This window comes from Equus asinus, chromosome 10, assembly GCF_041296235.1.
Source record: "Equus asinus isolate D_3611 breed Donkey chromosome 10, EquAss-T2T_v2, whole genome shotgun sequence".
Lineage (NCBI taxonomy): Eukaryota > Metazoa > Chordata > Mammalia > Perissodactyla > Equidae > Equus > Equus asinus.
The window spans coordinates 75,745,927-75,758,993 of record NC_091799.1 but is presented as its reverse complement, the minus strand read 5'-3'; the positions used below and the strand labels follow the sequence as shown (position 1 = coordinate 75,758,993).

Genomic DNA, 13,067 nt, shown 5'->3' with positions numbered 1-13,067 from the left:
GAAGTGTGGCAATCCCCCCTGGGGATAGCTTCTACTGACACCTCAGAGGTAGCTTTCTAGCAATTTCTGATGACATGGTGCCACAGTGACTTCTCTGCCATCCAACAGGCCACAGCTTGCTTTCCAACAAGGTCTGGATCTCAGTCCTGGAGACCTCTTCCCTGGATGCTCTATTTCAACCCTAGGGACAGTGGTGGCTCCTTATCTCTGCTATTCCTATGTTGTTTAGAGTTCTCTTTCCTTCTTACTAGCCGATTCCTCATCACTACAAATCCTTCTTACAGTTAATAATTCCTTATATTAAGCTTTCCCTCTTCAACTTACCATGTGGTTTCTGTCTCCTGATTGGACCTTGACTGATGAAGCACTCAATAAATATCTGCTGAAAGAAAATAAGGGAGGAAAAAGGAAAGGGAGGGAGATAAGAAATAAAGAGAGAGCGAGAAACTATTTCTGGCATATCCCCAAACCAGTTGTGTGTTTATTTGTAATTATTATTTAGAGTTAGAAATATAAAAAGAGAAACTGAATTTTGTATGAATATGACCCTATGCCACTGAATTATTTTTCATTAATTCATCTGCTCTTTAATTTAATCACTCCTTCACTAAAAATTTATTGAGCAACCAGTTTGCCAACCATATGTTAATAGATTTCTTGGAATAATAAGAGAGTTGGTAAAACTGCAAAGAGAATCCAGACTATAAAGAAATTCCCTTGAATATGAGATTTCAGGAATACTAGATTTCAAGACTGCCTTTAAATCAACTACAAAATACTTTTCCTTTCCCTCTCCTTCTTTCAACTCTTACCAATAAATTAATAAATGAGTAAATAAATAAATAGGTAGGTAATTTAATTCCTGTTCTTTAAAATCTCACTGTCAGGAAATGTTGCTTAATATATAAATTAAATTCTTCATTCCTCTCTTTTTCTTCTTTCCTTTCAGACCGAAGGCATTCTACGTTAGTTATACACAGCAGTTCTTTAAATTCTTACTAAATCACTCTTTTAGCGTCTCTTCTGCAAGTTAAATATTCCATCTATCTTATTCTTTTCCCATAGTTTTATTCTTTTTAATTCTTTATCTTCCTGAGCATTCTCCAAGTTGATCACACTTGTTTTGGTCAGTTCTGGCTGCTATAACAAATATCATAGACCAGGTGGCATAAACACTAAACATTTATTTCTCACAATTCTGGAGGCTGGAGGTCCAAGATCAAGGTACCACCGGCAGATTCAGTGTCTGGTGAGAGCCCTCTTCCTTGTCTGCCTTCTTGCTGTGTCCTTACATGGCACAGGAGAGAGGGCTCTGGTCTCTTCTTTTCCTATAAAGGCGCTAGTCACACTGTGGAAGCTCCACCTTCGTGACCTCATCTAAACCTAATGACCTCCCAAAGTCCCCCACCTCCAAATACCATCACAATGGGGATTAGTGTTCAACATATGGATTTAGGGGGGAGGGGAGAGAAAGAAACATTTATTTCATAGTAACGTTCATCCTAAATGGCATTGTTCTCTCTTCAGCAATCTCACATCGAGTTTGAGACTATTGACTTAATGGAAGTGCCTCCTCAAGTGCTTTGGCCTTCTACGTTTGTGTATGTATCGGGGTATCTTTGATATGTTAAACACCTTTAATTAAAATTCTGAAAATTTTTCACAGAGAGAGTAAACTTGTGTATATCTAATATAGCAATTGTGGAGATGAAAAAGATGGGAGTTGGGGGTAAGGATAGCAGGACATAGAGCCATACCTGGAAGGCAAAACATGATGCAAAGATTACATAATACACACTTGGACTACTTAGTGTGTTTTAAAGCACTGTTTACATACGCACTAATGTAACCCACTGTTTTCCATCCATAAAGCAGGTCCCTAAGGGTCTTTTCCTATGCAATCAGTTCTGTACATACTTGAAAGTTATAATATGTTTCTTTAAACTGTTCTTACTCACATTGTGCTAATTTAGAATGGCTTTAGAGGACCCGCTCCAATTCATCAATTCTAAGATGAATAATTCCCCACATTTTTATATCTCTTGAGTTAGGATGCACTTCACAAATGATGGTATCCTACAAATGCCTTGTCTCCTTCAGTTTCTGGCAACCCCACTGCTCTGAGAGAAGCTGAGGCAGGCACCTCTGTTCCCTCCCACTCTTCTCCTGACCTGATCCCTATCCCCAACCCATTCCTTGGACAACTTGAACCCTCTTGTCAGTGAGAAGCCCCTGGATTGTAAATGCACAAACCTCAAGACAGGTGGATTTCCTTGGGCCAGTAACTGCTGGGGATGTCTGTCAGCTGAATAAAGCATCCATTAATGACCCTTCTTTGTTTTAATTATGAAAAGGGAATACTAAGCACACTCATCTGAGACTGAGGGAAGGTCTAAAAAATCTTAATATGCATACAATAAAATTTATAAGTGATAAAAAAGCAAACAAAATCATAGTGTATTTTAAAACAGATGGTCCTTCAGACATATACACCAATGGAATAGAATAGAAAGCCCAGAAATAAACCCACACATACATGGTCAACTGATCTCCAACAAAGTGCCAAGAATACACAATGGGGAAAGGATAGTCTCTTTAACAAAAAGTGTCAGGAAAACTGGATATCCACATACAAAAGAATGAAATTGGACCCTTATCTTATACCATACACAAAAATCAACTCAAAATGGATTAGAGATTTAAATGTAAGACCTGAGTCTATAAAATTCTTAGAAGAATACATAGGGGAAAAGCTTCTGGATGTTGATCTTGGCAATGACTTTTGGATATGACATCAACAGCACAGGCAACAAAGCAAAAACAGTCAATTGGAGCTGTACATATATTTATATATTCATGGAACTTCTACAACTCAATAACAAAAATTTAATTAACCCACTAAAAAATGGGCAAAGGACTTGAATGGACATTTCTCCAAAGAGAACATACAAGTAGTCAACAGATATATGAAAAGATGCTCATCATCATTAATCATCAAGGAAATGCAAATCAAAAACACAATGAAATATCAGCTCACACCTATTTAGGATGGGTATTGTCAAAAAAACAAAAGATAACAGTGTTGGCAAGGATGTGAAGAAGTTGGGACACTTATATACTGTTGGTGGGAAACTAAAATGGTGCAGCCGCTATGGAAAGCAGTATGGAGGTTCCTCAAAAAAATTAAAAATAGAAGGACCCTATGATCCAGTAATCCCCTCTCAAGTATATATCCAAAAGAATTGAAATCAGGATCTTGAAGAGGTATTAGCACTCCCACATTCATTGCAGCATTATTCACAATAATCAAGATATAGAAACAACCTAAATGTCCATCAATGAATAAATGTATAAAAAAAATATAATGTATACGTACAATGGAGTACTATTCAGCCACAAAAAAGGAAATCCTGTCATATGCGACAATATGCATAAACCTAGAGGACATTATACTAAGTGAAATAAGCCAGTCACAGAAGGACAAACACTGCATGATCCCATTTATATGAGGTACCTAAAACAGTCAAACTCATAGAAACAGAATGCTGGTTACCAGGGACTGGGGGAAGGAGGAAATGAGGAATTGCTGTTCAATGAACATAAAGTTTCAATTATACAAGATCAATAAGTTCTAGAGATCTGCTTCACTATATTGCACCTATAATTAACAATATTGTATTTATCAATAGGGTAAATCTCATGCTAAACGTTCTTACTATCAAAAAAACCCATAATAATAATTGATGACATCTAATAGTCAAGGAAACACAATGATAAGAATTAAATGTTCTCATATGGTATGCGCTTTGATGGCCCAAATGCCTTTCCACCCCTACACCCACCCCCAATAACTCCACAGGCTCCAAGGCTGTGACTAGTTTTCTTCTTTCCATAGACCCTGTCTTCCTTGGTGAAAGCGATGGCACTAGATCTCACTCAGTGATGCTCCCTCCATGTCACCAATAACATTTTCACGCTGCCAATATCAACCTTATCTCTGGAGTTCAACTGAATGAGTCTGAGTCACAACTCTGACTTTGAACACAGGTAAAGGTTAATGCCAAGGAAACCAAATTTCAGAAAGGTGTTCAGCCACAAAGACGAAGCAATGCCCATCAGCCCCTCCTGCTGGTGTCAGCTGAGCATTCTTACCTATGGTTGTCTACACTGGGCCTTCCATATGAGCCAACCCAGGAATTGCAAGTCCTCCACAGGGACGTTTTACCTGGTGGAGGCCATTATCCTTTTTATTTTGACAAGTACTCATTTCCTTATAAACTGGGTTGTGCACAAGAGCTGTGTAGAGAGGCAGAACAAAATTTCAAGACTTGTCCCATTAGATTTAAAGGTTTTGGACTCTGTTTTATAGCTTACCATAGAGCAACAAATCTAGTTCTATTCAGGGGATTTAATTCACATCTCATTAGCTACCTCAGCAAAATCTAACAGTAGCCCTGAAAGTGATTTGATTAAAGAACTGATGGACATCACTTCTCTCAGACTAATGAAGTTAATTTTAATGGCTGTAATAATGTCTTCCTGGCAGATTATTGTGAGAATGAAATAAGCTAGCTTACATATTCTAGGTGTTTTGTAAATTACAAAATGCTAAACAAATGTAGGTGATCATCATAGGTGTCTTTATTCCTTTGTTACAGCCTCCATATTCCACCTCTCATTTCTTTCCCTACATCTTCCTTAGAAGTCTTACCTAATTATTCAGCTGAGGGAAATCCTTAGACCTGGCCTACTATCACCTCATGTTTTCAACCAGTAAACTGATCCAATGAACATATTTGGAAACCTATCATGGTCAAGTCATGGAGTTGTTATACTAATATACAAGATGTTAAAACACACACTCACACAACGTACATTACAAAGTAAGGCCACTATGCACACAACCAGCTAGACAACTCTTAAACTCTTACTCATATTGAGTGCATGCAAGGGTTGGGAACTGGACATTAAAAGAATATTTGTGGAGATTTAGAGAGCTATTGGGCATCTAACCCCAAGAAGGCAAAGTGGAAGATGTGACCTCCTATTCTCAAATCAAGAGAGAGGGGCTTCAAATGCAACACCAGGGTTTCAATGGGAGCTTTTGGACTGGTGCCTGATTTCCTCTTGAAAATTTTAAAGGGTAAGAGATGGAATGCCTAGGAATAAGCCAAAGATAAAATGACTGCATGGGGCACCTGTGCTCCCATCATTTGTCAGTGGAAATACAAGTGTTTCGTAAGGACCCAATGTGGGTCACGCCACAAAAAGCCCAGGATAGTTGTCTGAGGTTGTTTCCAAGTGGACCCTGCAGAGTGGTACTCTAGTAAGGGTAATAATGATCATGATAATCAAGCATATTTAATCTCCACAACTAAATATCATTTCTTTTTGATTGTGGCTTTAAGGATAGAAACTGTCTTATCAATTTGTTACCTGGATTAGTATAGCCATCGCTCTCATGGGACTTGCTTTGTGGTCTGTAAAGGGTGTCGTTAGATGATCTTACACAGAGACGTCTAACATTAGGAAGCAGAAAACTTCAAGTATATGTCCAACGGATGTGCATTCAGATCACACAATATTTATTGATATTTATGCTTCAACCCACTTTGATATTCAATATGGTCTTAGGTGGGAAGGCAGTACAGACACTGAAAAATGAAAGGACAGGAATAACTGACAATTCTGTCCCAAAGTAATATCATGGCACAGCATTTTAAAGAGATGTCAGTATTTTTGCAATCAGGTGTATTAATTACATCTCATAGAACCATGGTGAAAAACATTATATTCTCCCCATTTTAAAGATAGAGAATCTGAAAATAAGCTTAAAGAACTCAAGATCACATCCTGTGAGAAAAGGGAAGTTAGTGTAAAGGAAGCCATCCATTGAATAAATCTCTGCTTATACTTCCACTGAAATAATTTTTAAAGTTGTGCTAACTACATTGAGATTGTAAGAGAAAGAAAACCTCTACTCTCAACCTTCCTACCTACTAGTAACACCTATAAATGCTCTTACATGTGTTCTGTGGGCCCAGATACAAGCAGTTTTGCTCCTATTCTGCATAACTTCTGTAGGAGACCAGATCCCTCCCAGGACTCAAGAATTACAAAAGCTGTTTGAGTTCACACTTTGGTTGCAGGTGACAAACACCCAGCTCAAGCAAAAATGGAGACTTGTGAGCTCATGGACAGGTATGGCTGGAGAAGTTGGCCTTATGCATACCCAAAACCAGAAACCCAAGTGTCACTAGGACACTCCCTGCCTTTAGCTCAATGTGTTTGTGTTTCAGCTTCTTTCTCTCCAACCAGAGTTCAGCTGGTAGGGTATGTGCATGAGTGTATGCGTGTGTGTGTGTAGGAGGGAGACAGGGTCTTAGTACGAGACTCACATTCTTATGGCTTCGTGATCAGAGAGGAATAAGAAAATTGGCTCCTCTCGCATCTCCATTTTTTAAAAATAGGAGAAAATCCCTCACTGGTATATTCATGTGCCGCATAATGATGTTTCAGTCAACAATGGACCACGTATACAATGGTGGTCCCATAAGATTAGTACCGTATAGCCTAGGAGTGTAGTAGGCCATATCATCTAGATTTGTGTAAGTACACTCTATGATATTTGTACAATGACAAAAATCGGCTAATGATGCATTTCTCAGAAGGTACCCCTGTTGTTAAGTGACACATGACTGTACATACTGGGTCATATGCCTACCCCTGGATTATAACCACTGTGGACAGAGCAGAACTACCAAAAGTAGCACATCCTGGGCACACACTCAACCCCTTGGCCAGGGGGTGAGTCTGTTAATAGCGGGGCAACATAGATGCTGGGCAGATTAGCACCAGAGCCCCTTCCAAATGCAAGCAAACTCAACACACCCCTGGGAAATGAATTAATGCATACTTATCCTAAAGGAGTGTTAGACAAAAGCAAAATAATATTAACACATGAAGCCTGGGATAATAATTTTTATAGATAAATGATCGGCTCTGACAAGGACCAAAGTGCAGATTCATTTAGGTAAACATTTCATTTATTCTTTCATGAAGAACAATATCTTTTCTTCAGTAAAATAAAAAGAAAAGCAACAACTTGATTAGAAGTGGTAAAGCATGCTGGCTTTATTTATCATTGGCCATTCTACCAGTCTCTGTTGTATTATTCTCATGTGTAGTCATGCCATTCTTGAATAAGAAAAAGGACAACCACACCAATCTATAACAATTTGGAATATTTATTGTATTTCTTAACGCATTTCTTAACATCCAAGGCACTCTTTAATATTTAAAAATATAAAGTCATCTCCTTAGGTTTTGCCACTCAAAGTCTAGAACATTCTTAGAATCACATTATCCCAAAATAACAGACTGGAATGATAAGCATGTAAGTTTGCAAATATAGCAACCAGCAGTAATATAATTTTTTCTAATCATAACTCTTATATAGATATATATTATTCTCTGGACCTCGCAAATTCTAAGAAGAGTCCATTTTACCAGTACTGGGAGAGTATGCTTTCAACCATGAAGCTAGACAGAAAGACTATTTTATACACGGAGTGTGCCTCTCACAAAAAAGCCTCTCTCCTCCCTCTGCTACCCTGCATGACACAACTGTAGCTGTACCTGAAAAGAGAGAGAATTTCAATGAGAACCATCACCTAATGTGAATAAATTCCTATACCTGGTGCCAGAAGAATATCTATTGCACTGTACTATACCTACCTCTGTCCAGAGGACAGCTGTCTGGCCTGTCTTCAGGGTGCCTGAACTTTTTTCTCTCATCTGACATGCAAGATGCTTCTGAAGCCATCCCCCCAGGCAACTGTTTGGTACTGAGGATACCTCTGAGGAGAAGTTCCTTACAAAATCCAGCCCACCATTTTCTTTTCTAACAATGAAAGCTCACTGCTCTTCAAATCCTGGATTTGCTCATCATTATTTCCCCTACTTGGATAAAGCTGAATTAAAAGTACTTTGCTAAAGGAAGTGACTTGGGTAGAAGAAAGAACACTGGTCTGTAGAAAAAGGCCTCCAATATTTAGAAACTTTTCCGAGCAAAAATAAGACAGTCTGAAAAGAAAGAATTAAAAAAAAAATTCTGCTGTCTTATGACTATGGATTCATGATAAATTACCCCGCAGCCCCTCTTGGCTTAGGAGGAGGTACTGTCCAAGTAGCCCACTGGGCCTCAACAACATCAAGAAAGACTCTTAAGGACCCTTCTGGATACACAGGAATACTTCAGTGTTTTAAAAAGAGAAAACTGACTAGATCTGTCAGGTTTACAGCCCTCTTCCTATAATAAACCTTAGTCTTTGGCAAAGCACAGATGGTTGGTTGGTTGGTTTATAAAGGCAACTTCTTGGTGGGATGTCAGCACCAATAGACCCTCCACCCTTTGGTATCTTCCATGAACCAGTCATTTCTCCCACACAGAGATGTTCTAGTTTGCCTTCTTAGGCATCTATTTAGTTATAAAAAGTGTGGGAGGAAGAGAGGTGTGCTAGGAAAATAAGATGTAATCACAAAATCATGGGTCCCAAAAGAGAAGTCAGAGCAAGCTGATGGAAAAACATAATCATTAAGACAGCATTTCTCCTAATCAAAATTCACATATATGTTATCTTTCAAGACTAGCACAATGCTGCCTTGGATATGCTCTGAGTGGTGTTATTTTTCTCCCTCATTCGTTTTTTCTACAATGTCATGATTTCATCATGAGGGAAAGTACCTCAATGAAACTCTTCCTAAGGGCCCATCTTGGTACAAACTGCACACAATTCAGCGTACAAAGCATGGAAGGTGAAGATAAATCCAATTTGAGGACCAATTGTAATGACAGCCTTCTCAGTACATATAAAACAAATAAGATAATCATATACATTTTCTTTTTTTTTCCATTAAAATGTCACAGTACACTAGAGAGAACAAAGTCTATATATGGCTACAAAAAGCATAAGATTCTAGAAGAAGACTAATCAAAAACTGCTTGCTAAATATACAATTCTCTTACTGATGTCCTTTCAATGAAATCCTATGTGGTTAAAATGACAAACACACAGTCTGGGTCAAATGTCTTTTCCACATTTCAAGTTGCGATCTGTCGCATTGGCATGAGTTTTGGTGAAACCTGGTAAAAGAAAGAGAAAAAATAACCAAATTATAAAAAAACCTCATGGCATAAACATAACTTCTTTGAATTTCCAAACTTGAATGATGTAGGCAACAAGCAGCCTTGCCATGGACCTCACCTGGAATTTCCTCATTATTTTCCATTCTGAACCATTGAAACAGGGAACTCCTTTTCTGTTTACATTTTGTGTGTTTAGTAGTTCTCAACCTTCTCGCATTATAGCTCCTAAATTAAGGATCATGAAGACTGGCAGTGAGGAGGGGGTGAAGGAGGAGCAGAGTGAGACAATAAAGGATCCAGAAAACCAAGCTCTCTACTGTGTGAATCACTGAGCTCTGAGGTTGATGCCTCTGAGACTTGATTCAAAAGCGTCACAGATCAGGTACAAGTCTCAAAGTCCTCAAAATAGGTCCAGCCAATTCACAATTTTGTTAAGATACACAACAGTCTTTGGATTAACTGGATACATATTAACAAAGACACGTATGGTCAATGACAACATTTTATCAGAAATTTCATAATCAGAATGGAAATGATATAACGGTAGTAAAAAGAGTCCAGGTTATTACAAAAAAGGAGGTAATAGCATTAAAAATATTAAATGTTGACTACAATTATGTTCAATGTACAGAATAGCAAATGCATTCCTAGGAGACCTGAAGCAGAGAAAAATGAGGACAGATCAACATTTAATGGTAGAGTTGGTGAAGAAGAAACCTAAATGTAAGTGGTCTGGCTTAATTTTGACTGATCCTTCAAGGTGCAATGCCAGGTACAGATTTCTTCATTCAATCTGGCAAATATCCATTGAGTCCTAGTAATAATCTCCATGGAAAGCACTGTAGGCAATATTAAAATTTAGGTGATTTTCTGAGCCCTCAAGGATATGGCAATCAAAGTGGGCCTAATTGGCATTTTGCCTTCCAGAATAAAGAGTGAATATTTTGTTAAATTAATGAATGAACAAATGAAAAAATGAGTGAGTGGGTTAAATAATCTCCAAAGAACTAGAGGAAAGATTTCTAATAGAGGATAAGTCAGTATTATAAATAGAAGTAGGTAATTATTTGGCTTTGATGAGGTTAAATATTTTTTAGCTCATTTATGAATTGTTTTTGCATTAACTCTTCACAATATCAAAATTTAACACTCCCCTTTCCGTTTTTCTACTAAAAGAATGACATGACCAGAATAAAAGGGATCAGTATGGCTTGGTATATAGGTTAGGATAAATGAGAGCTCATTCAGACTTGTCACTTCTAAGAGCAGATATATAATAACAGACAAAATAATAGACACATAATAAATAGACAAAAGTCACAGCCCACATTTGCATAGCTCTTCAACTCTTCTGAAAAGAATGAAAAACATATGGGCTCTGAGTATTTAGAAAGTGTGTCTCACAAACAATCCATTTTCTTTTTTTAACAACAAAGCATCTGTGGAAATAATTTAATGAAATAAAACTCTTCATTTTTGAAAACAGATCATTTCCAATAGATGCTTTATAGCAATTCCTTTAAAAAGAAACTGAACACCTTAATTTTTTAAACTAAACATCTGATCCTTTTTCCTGTCATATTGGCCCTATTTTGAGCTCTTAATATCATTTATATCCTCAATGTGGAAACTGACTTTCATCAGAAAAGAGGAAGATGAAACTGGATGTAGACTGACTTGGCCCATCTATTTTTGTAATAAAAAACACCTACTAAACCACCATTTTTCATTCTATTCTCTCACAGTCTCATCAACATTGTAAGCTCATGCAAGTTGAAGCAGATTATCTTGCCATGGTGATCTACAGGATAGGCACAAGACTATATGATTTAAGTGTAGAAGACAAGCCAACGATTGTCTTTCCAGTCCATTAAAATCCCAAGAGTATACTGTTTAATTCTGGTATAATGCCAGTTCATAACAGATATTGAGAGTATAAATTTATTCAACTTGGCAAAGAATGCCTGCAGCTGGCTGCGTTAAGACTCCATTGCAAACATATAAATAAGCAGTATTCTCATTTAATTTTTTGCCAGTGGTTGTTGAGGTGTATTTCTGCCTGAAGAATAAGACCAAGGCCCTTGGGAGAAGGAAACACACCAATTTGTTCTATTTTATTCACATTTCATAGCTCAATATGGGACATACACTGGGTGTTTAAGGAATAATCATGGATGACTAATGACCTTTGAAAGTTTATTCTACCACATGATGCTCAAATACGGATTCAATTTGTTTTTAATTTTTGAAACTAAAAAATAAAAACAAAAAGGAATATTCTGTTTCAAAAAACGTCCAAAGATATAAAAGGTAAAGAAAAACCTATTTCATGTAACTTAATCATGCATCAAAAAAGAAAGAAATGAATAGTCAACTGAATTAACTACTCGCTGGAAAAAGGGATTGCAGAGATAACGGAATTTAAGTGGTGGGATGTCACTTTTCTTTTCTCTTTCTACTTTGGCCCATCAAGTAACTGGCAGTAACATACTGAGTGATATAAGTATAGCCAAAAATAAAGAAATTTGACATTTTCATTAGCTTGTCACATCTTTACTTTGAGGAAATGTGCAATATCTCTCTGACTCTTTGAAAATGAATTATTACTTGATAAGTATTTGGGAGACAGATTTTTTTCAAAATGTGAGGGCCATGGGAGAAAAATAAACCAAAAGACTCCTCAGCATAAAAATGTTGGCGTTAGTAACATAAAAGAACAAGAGAAAACTATTACTGTACCGCATCACAATCAAGCATTTGTAGAGGAGGAACATGTACATATGGCTCTACCAACCAACAGTGTTGAGGTGGAGCATTTATTCCCCACTTCTCATATTCCTTTCCAGGTGGAAGGACACCTATTAGTGTAATACCCTGGCCTCCAGTGTGTCCTCTAGTGACTTAAATGAATGATGATTTGGGTAGAGGAACTGGGGCATCTGAAATTCAGCCCAATTCTTCTTCCTGATTAGGATGGGCCTTCTGCAGGGTGCACATGCTCTATTTTGTTCTCAGCCACGAGGAAAGAAGCTCAGCAGGAAAGCTTCGCTCCTGTGTAAGAAGCTCATGGTTTTCCAAGGCTGCTTAAACCTGGGAGCTGAAGTCTCTCCCACTTCTGGGGTTCATATCTGGGAAATGTGTTGTGCCACTTAAGCCACATCCTCCATCCTAGCCTTTATAATAACAGTGATATTTTCAGCTCTACGTGCCCAGCTCCTTTATCTCTCGCAATAGACTCAGAACTCAATCCTCAAGAAACCCAGAGGAAAGTCCCTTTCTTTATAATAATTGCACTTTGAAGGAGAGTGATCATATGAAATAAGATCTCTGTCCATTATAGGTTGGCTTCTCTTGCTGCCAACTACTCTTGACCAGAGTCTTATTTTGGGAGTGTGGGGAAGGTTCCAGAAATACAGTCAATATTTGCATTTCTATGACAAATTTCCATAGCCTCCTTTGGAACTCCAGACATACATAACTCTTAAAAGACTTTCCTACCAATTGAAAAGAAAACTTCTCCTTTCAACTGACACTAAATCATGAATACAACTCACCACATATTTTTTTGGTGATTATGATTTTTTTTAAGAAGCTGTTTCAGGTGATACCTAAAGGACACATTTTCCTTCCACATTTTTTGTTGTTGCTAACTGTACTGTAGTATACAGGAAACTCTTAGTAATTCTTTTTTTAAAATGAATTATATTTATTTCATTAAATATTTCATTATGATCATTATTTTTTAGTACCCTGAAACCACAATTTTGTCATGTCCTGATGCTGTCGTATTTTGCCTTTTTCTTTGAAATTCTCAGTATTTTCTCAATCAGCTGATATCCACATTCTGTATCTTTCACCCATACATTTAGTCATATTCTTAGGTATATGCAACTTATACCAACACATTTTCACAATTACT

The 13,067-nt window shown here is 37.4% G+C and overlaps 1 protein-coding gene across 1 annotated transcript in view; it reads right to left on the bottom strand.

Moving 5' to 3' along the window:
* Positions 1-7,229: 7,229 nt before the first annotated feature.
* The window catches only part of OXCT1 (3-oxoacid CoA-transferase 1), a 129,736-nt gene continuing 123,898 nt past the window's right edge, over positions 7,230-13,067 (bottom strand). Inside the window, exon 17 of the mRNA XM_044779370.2 lies at positions 7,230-9,145. Within this exon, the coding sequence (XP_044635305.1) occupies positions 9,104-9,145 (42 nt within the window). The 3' untranslated portion in view covers positions 7,230-9,103. The remainder of the gene's footprint in view (positions 9,146-13,067) is intronic.